Genomic DNA, 13421 nt, shown 5'->3' on the forward strand with positions numbered 1-13421 from the left:
AGCATCACATAAACTGAAAATAAAAATTCCGCTATCTGGTATGAGATTGCCACTCACCTCTGCTACTTCAGCCAGCAAAGCACTCACAGCAGTGATAATGCTGTCATCTTCTTTGTGAACCACTGCTACAAGAGGCCACCTAAAGGCAGGCTACAATGACATTTTCGGATTCTGATTCTACTTCTACCTTGATGTACGTTGCAGCAAGCAAGGGAACAGGCTGTAACACTCTTTGACACTCTTTGTATTTTTTTTTTCCTTTTCCTTTTTTTTTTTTTGCCCTTGCACAAGTGTTTTCCCACTGACTTACCAAAACAGTTCTATTTTCTGATTCCAGTTATTTTATCCTATCTTAGTTTTCCTCCCAATCCACTGCCCCCACATCATCATTTCCCTTTCTGGCTTCCTTCCTGACTGGTTTTGCTCTTCCCATTGTTTCCCCCATGTCTGGAGCACAGCCCCTAGGAGTGCTTCACCAGCAGCTTCAACTTTCCCAGCTCCTACTCTGTAACTCCAACCTTTTCTGTAACGGTGTCTCACCTCTTGCCTTTCTCCCTACTCCTTCAGTTGAACACCTTTAAATTAAACATCTTTTTACTCCATTCTGCACAGCACAGTAGATAATGAAAGCTTATACACAAGTGCCTTCCTGTTTCGTTGTGTTTTTCTGCCCTGATCCAATCTTCTGGGGGCAAGTTCTGCTCAGCATCATCGCCGGACCTTGCCCAGCAGGAGCCAAGTCTTTAAGTAATCCAGATACAAAGCTTGGCATGCATTAACTGTGGCTTCTACTATTGCTTATAGGAATTTAGTCATGGTTGCTCATTATTTTCATAAAAATACCCAGGAGCACATAACTGGAATACATTTCAGTTCACAAATTTCAAAACCTTGCTAGATTATTAAGTGTATGGGAGTATTGGAGCTTCCGAAAGAAAAGGTTTTGAGAGTTTTTTAACACAGGTAAAATTAATTTTTGTCCTATCTTGTTAAAAGTGACCTGTTTGATCTAGTATTTTCCAAGATAATTTAAAACAATTTTATAAATCAGTTAAATTTTAGAACAGTTATAAACAACTGAAAAACAGATCTATAGCAGGAAATATTAGCTAATAATAACAGGCATCAGTTACAACAAATAGACAGACATACCTGTCTATAAACATTTATACAGAATCAGCCATGTCTTGGATGTTTCCAACTGATATTCTGTCAGCAATTCCATCTTAAATAACTCTAAGATGTTGATAGACTTAAGGTATGGTTTTGCATGAGATAAAGGTGAACAATTCAGAGAGCTTATTATTATTATTATTATTATTATTTGTACATGTCTTGGCTGCATTTATTTTATAGTCTCTTTTCCTGTATATGTTTTTGTGATAGCTATTTTACATGTATGAAAATATTTTAGCATGGGGAGTAGATGACATTCTTTTTATTACTTCATATATTCGTACAGCAGTGTAACCTCATGCTTTGATGTTCAGTCTGGGAAATTAATTCCCATGGTTTCTGCTCATGTTCCATGACTAGGTGACCTCCATCTTTATTACTAATTTTCAGTTCTATTAAGAAAAAAAATAACACTTCATCTCCTTACTACACTGTTTAACAGACTTTGGACACAAAACTGAAATTCACACTAAAGAATATTCTTGTATGTAAAGATATTCATTATGTTACATTACAGTACATTTTATATTTGAAAACACCCAAATTAAGACAAATATGGAAGCCATCAGATTATTTGTAAGTGAAGATTCACATAGCTGAAGACAAGGGTTTTCAGAAATATGCCTTCAAGAAAGGGAAGTCAAACTTCATAAGGCAGAAAAACACATTCTACAAAAGACAGTTATTTTATGCAAATGTGAAACAGTCAATGCTCATATGTGCTCAGAAATTCTGTTATAAGACTAGGGATAAGGAACACATTTGGTAGGGTGAATGATACTATTTCTTGTTCCACAAAATTGTAAGATTTCAAAATATGATGTGGTGTCCAGGAGAAATTAAATTCTCTCAAAAGCTTCTGAGAGAAATACAGTCTTTTAAAGAAAGCCCTAGCTTTGTCTCTTAAAAAAATAATCATAAAATGTGTACTTCAGCACTTTTTTACAGGTCTAAGATATCAGTAGATATCACTACTTGGAACCTCACCAAAGATAATGCATAAAATCTATAACATCCATATAGTTTCAGACATTCTGATACTGTCACTTCTATTTAACCAGAGGAACATCTGCTTAGATTTTATTTAGCCTACGGACAGTTACTTCTTCCCACCAAGGCAAAGAACAAACATGAAAAGTGAACATAAGCAGGATAAATCAAAATCAGCACTACATGAAGTTTATCTGGTAATGATTTAAAAATGACCTCCAGAGCCAGGATTTCTGAAATACAAGAATCATGATTGTCTCACAGCAGAGAGAAGGCTATTTTTAGCTTACACAGATGAATTAAGAGTAGTGTACTGTACAGCCATTTTTTAGAGAGCATCATTATAGTTACTTACCTAAGCTTGATCTCGTGTTAGATCGCTCTATTATCGCATGCTTACTGGGGTTATTTAATACTGAGCGTTTGGCAAGCGAGATGTCTGCTGTGACTCGTGTAATTGATATACTGCAAAAATAAAATAGAACAGAATGTTATTTATCTTGTGGGGAGAAAAGAGACTCATCTAACATTAGAAGATGTCTAAGACTACAGGAAAACAAGTTCTCAGTGCTATAGTATGCTTTTCACAAAGAAAACAAAAAAGAAGATATTTTATTTAACTACTATTGTTACAAGAACTATTGTAAAGACATCCTCCTTTCTGCATAGCACCAAACTGCAGTATGACCATGAACTGCAAAGCTACATGGATCTGCAGAGAGTGGAGGCATGGACAGGGCAGAGACATGCTGCAGAAGATGCACTTGTCCTCCCTAGGGACTGCAGGCTTGCTGTGGTGAGATCTTGCACCCAGTATGCCCAGCATCAACTCTATGGAGTTTCAGGGCTCTAAAACTCCTAATTCACTGAAAGAAAGTGTAATTTGTCTCCAACTAAATAGGCTGCTTTCTTCTTTCCCTCATTTTGATTAAATCTTTTCAAAGATTTACAACCTGGCTTACCTCAACCATGTGTGTAAGAAATGTAGGGATTTTCAGAGTTAATAGGTGAAGGTAAGGCTCAACAGGCAAGCTAGTACAGCCATGCAATTCTTATCTTTATTATTCAGTTTACTAGCATATGTTTTGTTTTTTTTTAAACTGAGTGCAAGAGCTACCTATATTTTTCCAGAAAGACCCAGAAATATGCTGGCCTCCTGAAAATGGAGACTGCAGCACAGAGAAGCAAACCACAGTAGTGAAGAAGCAAATGAAAACTCTGGGCTAAGTATCTGGTAAGCTCAGTTTTGTGTTTAGGAGAAAACATAAGCCGAGAAAAAAGTGGTTACTTCCAGCTGTTTCATGCAGACCTGCTACATAACTTTCTGCATATTCTTCTTCCTAGGAAAACGATTAACCCAGTTTGTTTTGCTTTCCAGGGTCAAAATACACCCTTTGGCTAAATTCCCCTTTAAACTCTGGTCTAATGAGGTTTAGAGGTCACATTTTTCCAGTGGTGAGGGTTAAATCAGACTGATGGTATTCCCTTGTTCTTCCTTGTATGATTTTACTTGCAATTTAAAAGGAGGAAGTGGATTTGCTAAGAACAGGGAGAGCTCCTCTCTAGAAAGCACGCTCAGATGCTATTCAGCTGAAATGTAACGAAAGAAGTCATTTCCCAATGAGCTTAACATGTGTATATATTTTTCTAAAGCGCTATAAAATATAACAAAGCCAGAAGTTAATACAGAAAAACAGAAATATTTTCAAAATACTGATCAGCAATATCATTTTGAAAATTTAGGCATGATTTAACTTAAGCTAAAAACATGACCAAGTACTATTTCTGGCACAGCTCCTCACAGATAATCCCACTAGCCTTAAAATGAAATCCAACATGTTATCTGTGCTACTGGTTAGTTATCTTTATTTGCTAATTGATGAATAGTACCACATTTTCCATTTTTTTCCTTCCTACCTGCTATAGGAAAATAAAATCACCTTTTTCAAATTCAATTGTGCAGTATTGAACAAAGATTTATCACTAAAAATGACTTTTTAAAATTATTTTAAGATCTGTTAACAACTTTTTAAGTTCATTTTAATATCTTTTGAGATATATCATAGAATCACAGAATATCCTGAGTTGGAAGGGACCCATAAGGATCATTTGGTCCAACTCCTGGCTCCACACAGAACCACCCAAAAACCAGACCATGTGTCTGAGAGCATTGTCCAAACACTTCTTGAACTCCGGCAGGCTCGGTGCCGTGACCACTGCCCTGGGGAGCCTGTCCCAGTGCCCTACCGCCCTCTCAGTGAAGAACCTTTCCCTAACCCCCAGCCTGACCCTCCCCTGTCCCAGCTCCATGCTATTCCCTCGGGTCCTGTCGCTGTCCCCAGAGAGCAGAGCTCAGCGCCTGCGCCTCCGCTCCCCTCATGAAGCTGCAGGCTGCCATGAGACCTCCCCTCAGCCTGCTCTGCTCTGGGCTGAACAAACCCAGGGCCCTCCGCCGCTTCTCACACATCTTCCCCTCTAGACCCTTCACCATCTTTGTAGCCCTCCCCTGGACACTCTGTAATAGTTTTATGTTCTTATATTGTGGTGCCAAAAACTGCACACAGTACTTGAGGTGAGGCAGCACCAGCGCAGAGTAGCATGGGGACAATCCCTTCCCTTGACTGATATAACAACAAAAAGAAGTAGTCTACTCTCCAAACAAAGGGTACATACGCCATTATTTCTTAAAAAATAATTAGTGCCTAAGTAGAACCTGAACTCAAGTAAATTTGCAATGCGAAGTACTTACCGCCCTTCGAATCTATGTTTTAAAAAATCAAATAATGCTTTCTGCATCATATCTGTTACCTAAAAGCAAACAAACAACAAATTAATATTCAAATATGAAACTGATAATACTTGATGTTAATAATTTGGAAAAACCTGTAATTAAAGTTGACAGCAAATCTTGTATCTGAACAATATGACAGGAATATAAGTAATTAATTCTTTATTTGAAATTGGATATGAAATAAAATACTTGACCAGGTATCTAGTAAAAGTGCAAACTGTATATATTTACCTATAAAAAAAATGTTATTCAGCTTAATTACTTTTGAATATTCAAATTCACATAAAGCAAAATATTTTTGGCAAAATAAAACCATTCCCAACAATCACGTACCTCATATCCCTTCAAAGAAGGCCCCACTAAAACTACTGGTCGCATAGAAGGCACTACATCATAGGGAGGGATGTGCTCTGTCTGTAAAACAGAAAAAGCTCTCAGCATTGCAGCACCTAGGTAGAATGCTCATTACTTACAATATTAGGAACTCTGAATTTCCAGTGATGTTACCACCAGAGGAATTGTGGACTCATTCACTTTTCTTGAAAACTGGTACTACAAGGACTTCACAGGTATAGGGATTTCTTTTGAAGAAGCTTTTAAATGACTTTCAGTTTTCTTACTACTTTTATGTTTGCTCTGGATAGCTCGAAAACTGTTATTCTGGAGATGTTCACATGTGCCACCCCATAATTCCTGACTGGTTAATTGAAAAGGTTATTTCCAATAGTTAATGACTTGATATGATTGACTCTACAGAGGTGACATCTGTTTTCCCAACAAAATTTTATTTAGGCAAATTACAGAGGAGAAAAATAAAACAAAAAGCGAAAGAGAGAAGCCTAACATATCCTCTGTGCTCCAATCTGCGTACTGCTTTGCAAAATATCGTGACAACACTGCAAATTCCAATGGAAGCACTCATAATCTGACTTCCACATTTGCATCCACAATTCACTTCCAAAAGAAAATAAAATAATGACTGATCAAGTTAGTATTTACAGAAAACTTTCATAAACAGAACTTGGGATAGCAACACTTCCACTCTAGGAAGTTCCCATAACTACCCAAGAGTGGATTATGTTAGTACAATATCCACCAAACTACTTACTGATGTATCATGCATGATTTACAAAACAACCATTTTGAACTAGAAATGTAAAAAAGATTGCCTGTTTTCAAAGACTGCCAACATTTTTATATTGTTATTGAAATAAAATATAAGCAGATTAAACTGTTTTATTTTCTTTAATAAATGGCTATTCAATATATATACCCAAGAATGACTAATGTTGTTTTATCAGAAAGGGCTTTTTGTTTTTAAGAAAGGGTTTGGTTTATCTTTGTCTAGGGGAAAAATGTTTCAAATCCAAACCCAGGAGCCTGTGGGTGATACGAAAAGATGGTATACCGGATCCATTTTTCAGATGCCTACATAGTACAAATACATCAGTCAAGACTGTAGAAGACAGTCATTGTTCATTGTTTCAGTACTCAACATATCCCAAGATATTTCACAATAAAGTATATACATTCCAAACACAAAAACACAGACAGACATTAATACAGTGACAGCACAAAATGCTACACAAGCAGCAGTCTAAAGCAGTCTAAAACATGGAAAACATTTTGGCAAATGTTTTTAAATATAATTTATCTTCTTTTTGTTACCTGTAGCTTCACCAGATAATTAGTAACATAAGAATGAATACCAGTGCCCAAGGCATCATAAGCATGTCATATGAACTTATCTTAAACAGGGCAGAATCTAACTCAACACATTTCAAAGCAAAACCCTGCAATTACACCGTGCCAGTATTAAAATGCAGCCCTCCAATGTTCTTGCTGATATTACTAATAATCTGATAAATGTATTAGAGTCAGCTCCTAAGAGAAAACAGTTACAGATGTGTAAGTGCTTATAGCATGAGCGTCCTGATGCAACAGATCTTTGTTTTAATGCAGCGAACTCAACTGAAGATATTCGTGCTAGAAGTTAACCAGCTATTTGAAAATTAGGAAAAGTACAGAAGCTATCTTATTTGATGGAATATGGGTTATATTTAAGATCTGTTCTGCTGAAACAGGCTTTATTAATATTATTTTTAATCTTTGCAGCTTGAAGTAACAAAGGTATCAGCAGGAAATTGACTAAGTAATCTAATGGAAGCACATAAGTAATTTAGTACTAGTGAATTTAATATTCTAAGGGACTGGCACTGAGCTATACAGTTTTCACTTGCAGAGTCAAGTTCAGACATGAACTTGGAATAAAAACTAACGTAGTTCAGATTATATACCTTAGTGGTTTGACCATGAATGACTAGTTTGGGATGCCCATTCAAGTTTTACTGTAAATGGCAGTATTAGAAAAGCAACTATAACCAGTAAAGACTGTGATATGGAAGAAAAGAGGCCCCACACAATTAAGAGAGATGGAATTTGTCACTATCCAAAAACATGCCTTTTTTGTCCACAAAACACATCTTCTAAAGATGCATTATGCAGATTAGCATTGAGTATACATCAACGTGTTACTCTTCCTTAGCATTTATACTTGGTTATATATATGATTAATGAAGAAATTATTCAGAAGCAAGAAACTGCTGTTGAGTTCCACAGCGGGCTGTGAATGACATGGTGCTTAACACAACCTACTGAAGAAAATACTAATGACTGAAGATGAGAAGGATCCTATAGTATTTAAAGGAGCTCATGAGAGAATAAAATGTTTTATTCAGCTAAACAGGAGAGCATCCAACAGCACTGGCAACAGTGTCACTTGGCACTATTTCTAAGCACTATATACAGTCTGTTGTTACTTTAGATGTGAGTGGTTAAAACAAATGAAGAAGAGCTATGAAGAATTAGAAGATTTAAAACAAAAGTAGAAATGTAATATCCAGTTTCATAGTTTGGTTGCTAGCTAGTGTCTTGATAACATATTCCAGCAAAGATCCTAGAAGCATATGGCATAGCTTGCTGTAACAGGATGCCAATGGCCTAATTCTGCAGTGCTTTGGGCTGTATATGGGGAGACACTGGCTCTCCTGTGAGCCATCAGTACCATTTCCGATAGCTGAGATACTAAAAAAAATCTGACTGATGGAAAGCAAGAACATTTGCCCAGTAATTTATACATGACAATAGGAAAAACTCACAGTAAACTGCCAAAACAAGTCTGCAGTTTTCCACTGGTCTTGTTCATCTGCAGATTTTGCACCAAGTGAATTAGAAGCTGAAATACTAAGTAAAAAATTCAAGGATTTTGACCATTTGTTGTGTAAGTCCAATCTGAGTATCTGATTAGATTCCAAGAATGATTTCAATAGACTGAGTTTTAATGAAAAAAAAAATACTTTGAAAAAGAGATAGAAAGAACAAGCATGCACTAGAGGGGTGTATTATATGTATTTACTAGAAATAAATTCCTCAGATTTAGAAGGCCTTCTAAGCGTGTCTATTTATTCCATCAAAAAGGATAAGTACTGTAGCAGGGTTTCATGGATGCTCTGAACTTAGGACTTTATCTTTTAGTGTACTGAATCCTCTAACAGCTTGATTAATCTCTTCTTTCAATCTAGGATAGCTGCACTGTTAAACTGGGGTAATAATGCTAATGATGCCAGTGGCAGGATAAACATAGGTAATGCTGATATAAACTTACCGATTTCTGCTTCTGCTTAGCTACAGCAGCATGGAAAAGAAACAAAGAACAACAAAGCATGCATGTTATTGGCTTGTCAAAGGACGCAGACAATTAACAGGACTAGAAATGTGACGCAGTGCAGGTGAGCAGGTGGACAAATGGGAGCTTGGAAGTTGGTGTTACCTTCTTAAAGAAGGGCATTCTTTTCTCTTTGGAGTGGGGTGATGTTACACTGTTTGCACTGGGTTTGGGGGAGCGATGGTTTGCTGGAATATCATTTTCTTCTGCATCTAAGCCAGTGGCATCTATGTCTATAGCTATATACAGACAAACAATTCAGAATTATCAGATGACAGGGAAAGTAAAAATAGATTAAAAAGGAAATTAAAAAATAAAGAAAAATCCTGTCCAGAGTAAAATAAAAATTTAAAAAATCAACCATGAATACAAAACACAATAAAACAATGGGAAAAATTTAAAGGTGCAGTACATTAGGATTAGAAAACACAAAGCAGTCTGTAACAGCTACTGTAACATTTTCCTCTGATCCCGTATTACAAAATTAAATCAGACATACACATAATTACTCTTAGAAAACAGAGGGGTGGCCAAGTTTTTTTGTTATACCAGTGTAAATCCAAACTAATCCACTGGAATAAAAGAGACTTGCACCAAAGTAAAAAACAGAATCTGACCAACAACATTTGGCCAACAACATTTGAATTATTTTATAGCGATGAACACTAAATAAAAAAATGTGCATCATCAATTGAAATTTGAAGTGTTACTAGTGTGTACTTGGAAATCAAAAAAAAAAAAAGAAAAAAAAATAAAAATAATTTTTGGAGCCAAAAAAATAAAAATCAGCCTAATAGTGGTACAGTAATATCAATATTTATCTTAGGGCATACTACAACTGGTATTTTTAAACCACTTTAACTAAAAATGCACAGTAGGCATAAGATACATTTATTAAAAATAATATAAACAGACCTACAGATAATGAAAACTAAAAAGAAGAGGTATCAGAAGAGAGAAAATAGATCCAAGTTATCTCAGAGACCTGGATCCTGTGTGAAGAGTGAGGATACAGGCAGAGCAAAATGGAGCTGAATACAACAAACCACTGTTCAACCTCTTTCCCAAAGGAATAAACAGCACTCAAAGCCTGTACCATAAATATAAAATAGCTACCCTCTTTACTAAGTAACTAGCTTGCAAAGTATAAGCAAAAATCATCAGAGACTCAGAAATAAACACATCTTCAAAATTCAAGGCCATGTTATCCTGAAGACAAAGCCCAATGGATACCTGACAACCGAAAAATGAGACACTTCATAAACCTTCTTGTTTACAGCACCCAATCCTGATCTTAGGTACTGTATTAACATTGTTTTCATAAAGCAAGTACATACACAAAAGTGATCCACAAACATGCTGTACAACATCACCCTTGCGTGAAAAGATCTTACCCACCTCTTGACACCCGCTGGTAACAGGCCCATCTTCTCCTGCCATTATCATGCACTGAATGTAACCCTAAATAATCTGTAAGCAGTATCGTTTGTATAGACTTTATCCAAAACTATAATTAATCAGTGTAAACTATTATGAAACCACCTTAGTGACCTGCTTTCAGCTGCATGATGAGTGGGACATCAATTAATACTGCAGCCTGAGCTAATAAATTATGCAACACACAAATATTTCTGTCAAGGCTATGTGCAACTGCTGATTTAAGAGGCACTTGGGACTGCGATCTCCTCCGTTTGAGAGGAGTATATTTTCCCATTTGAATTGTCTACACATCTAATGCCACAATCCCTAACATGCCTTGAGTTTGTACCTCTCCCTTTGAGGCTGACCTTGCCAGGAAAGCCCTTGAGCAGATCTGCAGCCTGTTTCTATACTCCTGCTCCTAAAAGCAGCCACAGAAATCATGTAACATTTTCTTCTAGCAAAGCTGTTCCTTCATCCTCTTCATAATTATAAAAAGAACATATTATCTTTTCTTGAATACAGGCCAGCACAGCCGCTATATAAACCACTCATAATAAGACATATTAGAACACCTCCACTAAAATCATCTGTAAAGAAAATTGGGATTGTTAAGTTTTTCCTGTAAAAGAGAAATGCAGCATTTGGTCAGCTATCAATATCTTCATTTTTCATTCTCAGTTTTCCCCTTACATAACATCTGTGACAGGTGTGGTTTTTTTTAACTGCCAATTATTTTTAGTTAGCTGATTTATTTTTTTTCCCAAACTCATTTTCCCAATTATCCACATCCTGTTTGGTAGTCACGGAGGACTGCATGGGTTGATTTATTTATTTATTTTCAGTCTTTCTTCACCTTGTTTCATGCTTTTGCAGCACTAGTTTATATTGGGAAAAAAAAAAACAAACTGTAACTCAAAGTCAAAACATGAAGTTAACTTATTCTTGTTATCTTTTCTTCAACTTATTAAATAATTGATGTGTTTGCCATTTATTACACTTTCACAAAGAGGAGGCCTGGGATTAGCAGAAATGGACCAGGTCAGAATTGAACTGCACTTCAATGTCAAGTGAGTTCTTGTCTGTAGCGTTAGTTACAAATTATGCTTCTTTCACCCTTGGTATGTTTTAAGATAAGCAACAAAATACTGCATATCCCAAATGAAAAGATCATAGTATACGCAAACACAATCTACTCATAAACACTCTCCAAATTTTCAATGTAACTGAAACAACTTAAATAGATTTTCTTCTTTCTCCAGAAAACGATGTTTCTGAAAACTACTGTCTGAAGAAATGACTCAATGCAATGAAAATTACAGCATCACTAGCAATCAGTGAGTGGGCAACCTAATTATGCTATCTGTTCTCTTACCTTTAAATTCTGTGCAGCATTCTGAAAATTTCATATGCACTGCTATCTAAGTGGGTTTAGCATATAAAAATATTATAACATTTCAGATGCTCTAATTAGAAAATTACAATATAGGTCTATGGACACTTTCTACTGCAAAAATGTAGTCATTGAAAAAGAAGCCTTAACAGTAAATAGGACAGTTAAAGGCCTTTGTAAGGCCACAAAAGATTAATGTGTGTTCTACCAACTTGTGACAGACACATATTAGTAAACTAAAATATATATTTTCTTACAAAAATGGCAGATAGGGAACATAAGTGGAATTTTGATAAACAAATTGCAACTGTAATAAATGTGGTCATTACAAACAAATTTATGTTTTCACAAGAAGGACAGATACATTTTTCAATTAATTTAACCACATGAAGCTACTACCATAACTTGACTGAACTCCTGTCTCTCAATGTCCGTGTAATGCTTTAAAATCTTCAGGACCATTTTAAGATGCCTGCTCCGTATGCCAGCTCCATATAAACTAATACGATATGAAAACACTCATCTCAGTCTCTGTAGGCAAGACGCTAGCAATATTCACTAGTATTTTCTGATGTCGAGTATTCCAACTGTCCTTTTTTTCTCTGAGGAGAAGACAAAGATTACAAAGGGACTAACGTCAGCGTCCTACTCCAACTCATGATAAATTTGCTTCATACTTCTTAAATCTAACATAAACAAAGTTAAAATCTGTCTGTTGATGCTCTAAATTCAAAACAATACTCGTGAAGTCTTCTGTCAGAAAAGAAAAAAAAAAAAAATAACCAGTATGCTAGAGTTATGTGAAGCAGATTTTCATCATCAGAACTGTGAAACTGAAAACTCCTGTTAAAAAAATGATGTGGTTGTTGATGCTACGGCAGAGACCTCATGGACATTTTTATTCTTATTGCTGTTTTTTCTCCTCTACCAGAATATATTTCTTGTTCAGCAGGATTCCCCAGACCAAGTCTTTAACTATCTCATCACAAGACTGTCTCACCACTTGATGATTCCTCTGCTATAAAACCTCGCAGGAAAAGCAAAGAAGGAACTCTGTGGATTGCTAAGAGCCTATCATTGCCTAACCTTGCAGACATTAACTCTACTACTTCAAATGAACCCAAACCAGACCAATAGGACAATGCAAACACACTGGAAATAAGAAAAACAGAACTAAAAGTAATATAAATTTTAGCAGATGAAATGCCTGATTCTGTAATCTGAAGGGTTCATGACCTACTCACCAGATGATGGAGGCGTCGATTTTCTGGAACTAGGAACTATATCACCCAGACTGGATGAAGAGTTTCCTCCTGATTTACTGGAGTAAAGCAACAAATTAGTTTGAAGTTTTATAGCTTTCTCAGAATTTATTCTAGCCTATTTTTTACTTGTTTTATAAATGAGCTGCTAGCCCAGAAGCAAACAACATTTCTGACAGTGGTATAAAATATACATCTTACACAAAACGTATGTACATTTTGAAGACTGAGGAAGTGCAAACACCAATCACGCTCCTTGCTCTGCTGTGCAACTTCATTCAGCTACATATGCTCTTACTGTGATCTAATCTTTAATGACAAGTAATATTATTACTTACTACTATAAAAAAATTTTTAAACCAATAAGAATATCTGTTTAACAGAATAATTATTAAGAGTGCCCTAGTGAAACTGACAGTGTGTTTGTCTAATGTCTTTTCAATTTAATTAAGCTGTCTTGGTACAAGGTAGCGCTTAGGTAAAAGAAGTCTGTCCAACGAAGATAAAATGGTCTAAGATTTTGTCACGTTCTACTTTGTGAAAGCCTAACCAAGTGGTGCAAATGGAAAAAATATTTTAGAAACTTTATTTTTGTTACCGTAACGCACTGAAATGAATGTAAGAACCTATGTTTCTCTCTTCAAACAATTAATGCGGCAGTACTAG

At 35.9% G+C, this 13421-nt stretch overlaps 1 protein-coding gene across 22 annotated transcripts in view; it reads right to left on the reverse strand.

Annotated features, from left to right (window-relative positions):
- CACNB2 (calcium voltage-gated channel auxiliary subunit beta 2) overlaps positions 1-13421 on the reverse strand; it is a 243706-nt gene that overhangs the window by 21006 nt on the left and 209279 nt on the right. For 16 of the 22 annotated variants that reach the window (XM_080578282.1, XM_080578283.1, XM_080578278.1 and 13 more), the window contains 5 exons: positions 12738-12814; positions 8787-8920; positions 5291-5371; positions 4916-4974; positions 2522-2631 (listed from right to left, as the gene is read on the reverse strand). In XM_080578282.1, coding sequence (XP_080434408.1) covers positions 2522-2631; positions 4916-4974; positions 5291-5371; positions 8787-8920; positions 12738-12814 — 461 coding nt within the window. Of the gene's footprint in view, positions 1-2521; positions 2632-4915; positions 4975-5290; positions 5372-8115; positions 8193-8621; positions 8642-8786; positions 8921-12737; positions 12815-13421 lie in introns of all 22 variants that reach the window. The other 6 variants (XM_080578286.1, XM_080578287.1, XM_080578285.1 and 3 more) reach the window with 2 other exon arrangements.

This window comes from Anser brachyrhynchus (genome assembly GCF_964034855.1).
Source record: "Anser brachyrhynchus genome assembly, chromosome: 2".
In the NCBI taxonomy this organism is placed as follows: Eukaryota; Metazoa; Chordata; class Aves; order Anseriformes; family Anatidae; genus Anser; species Anser brachyrhynchus.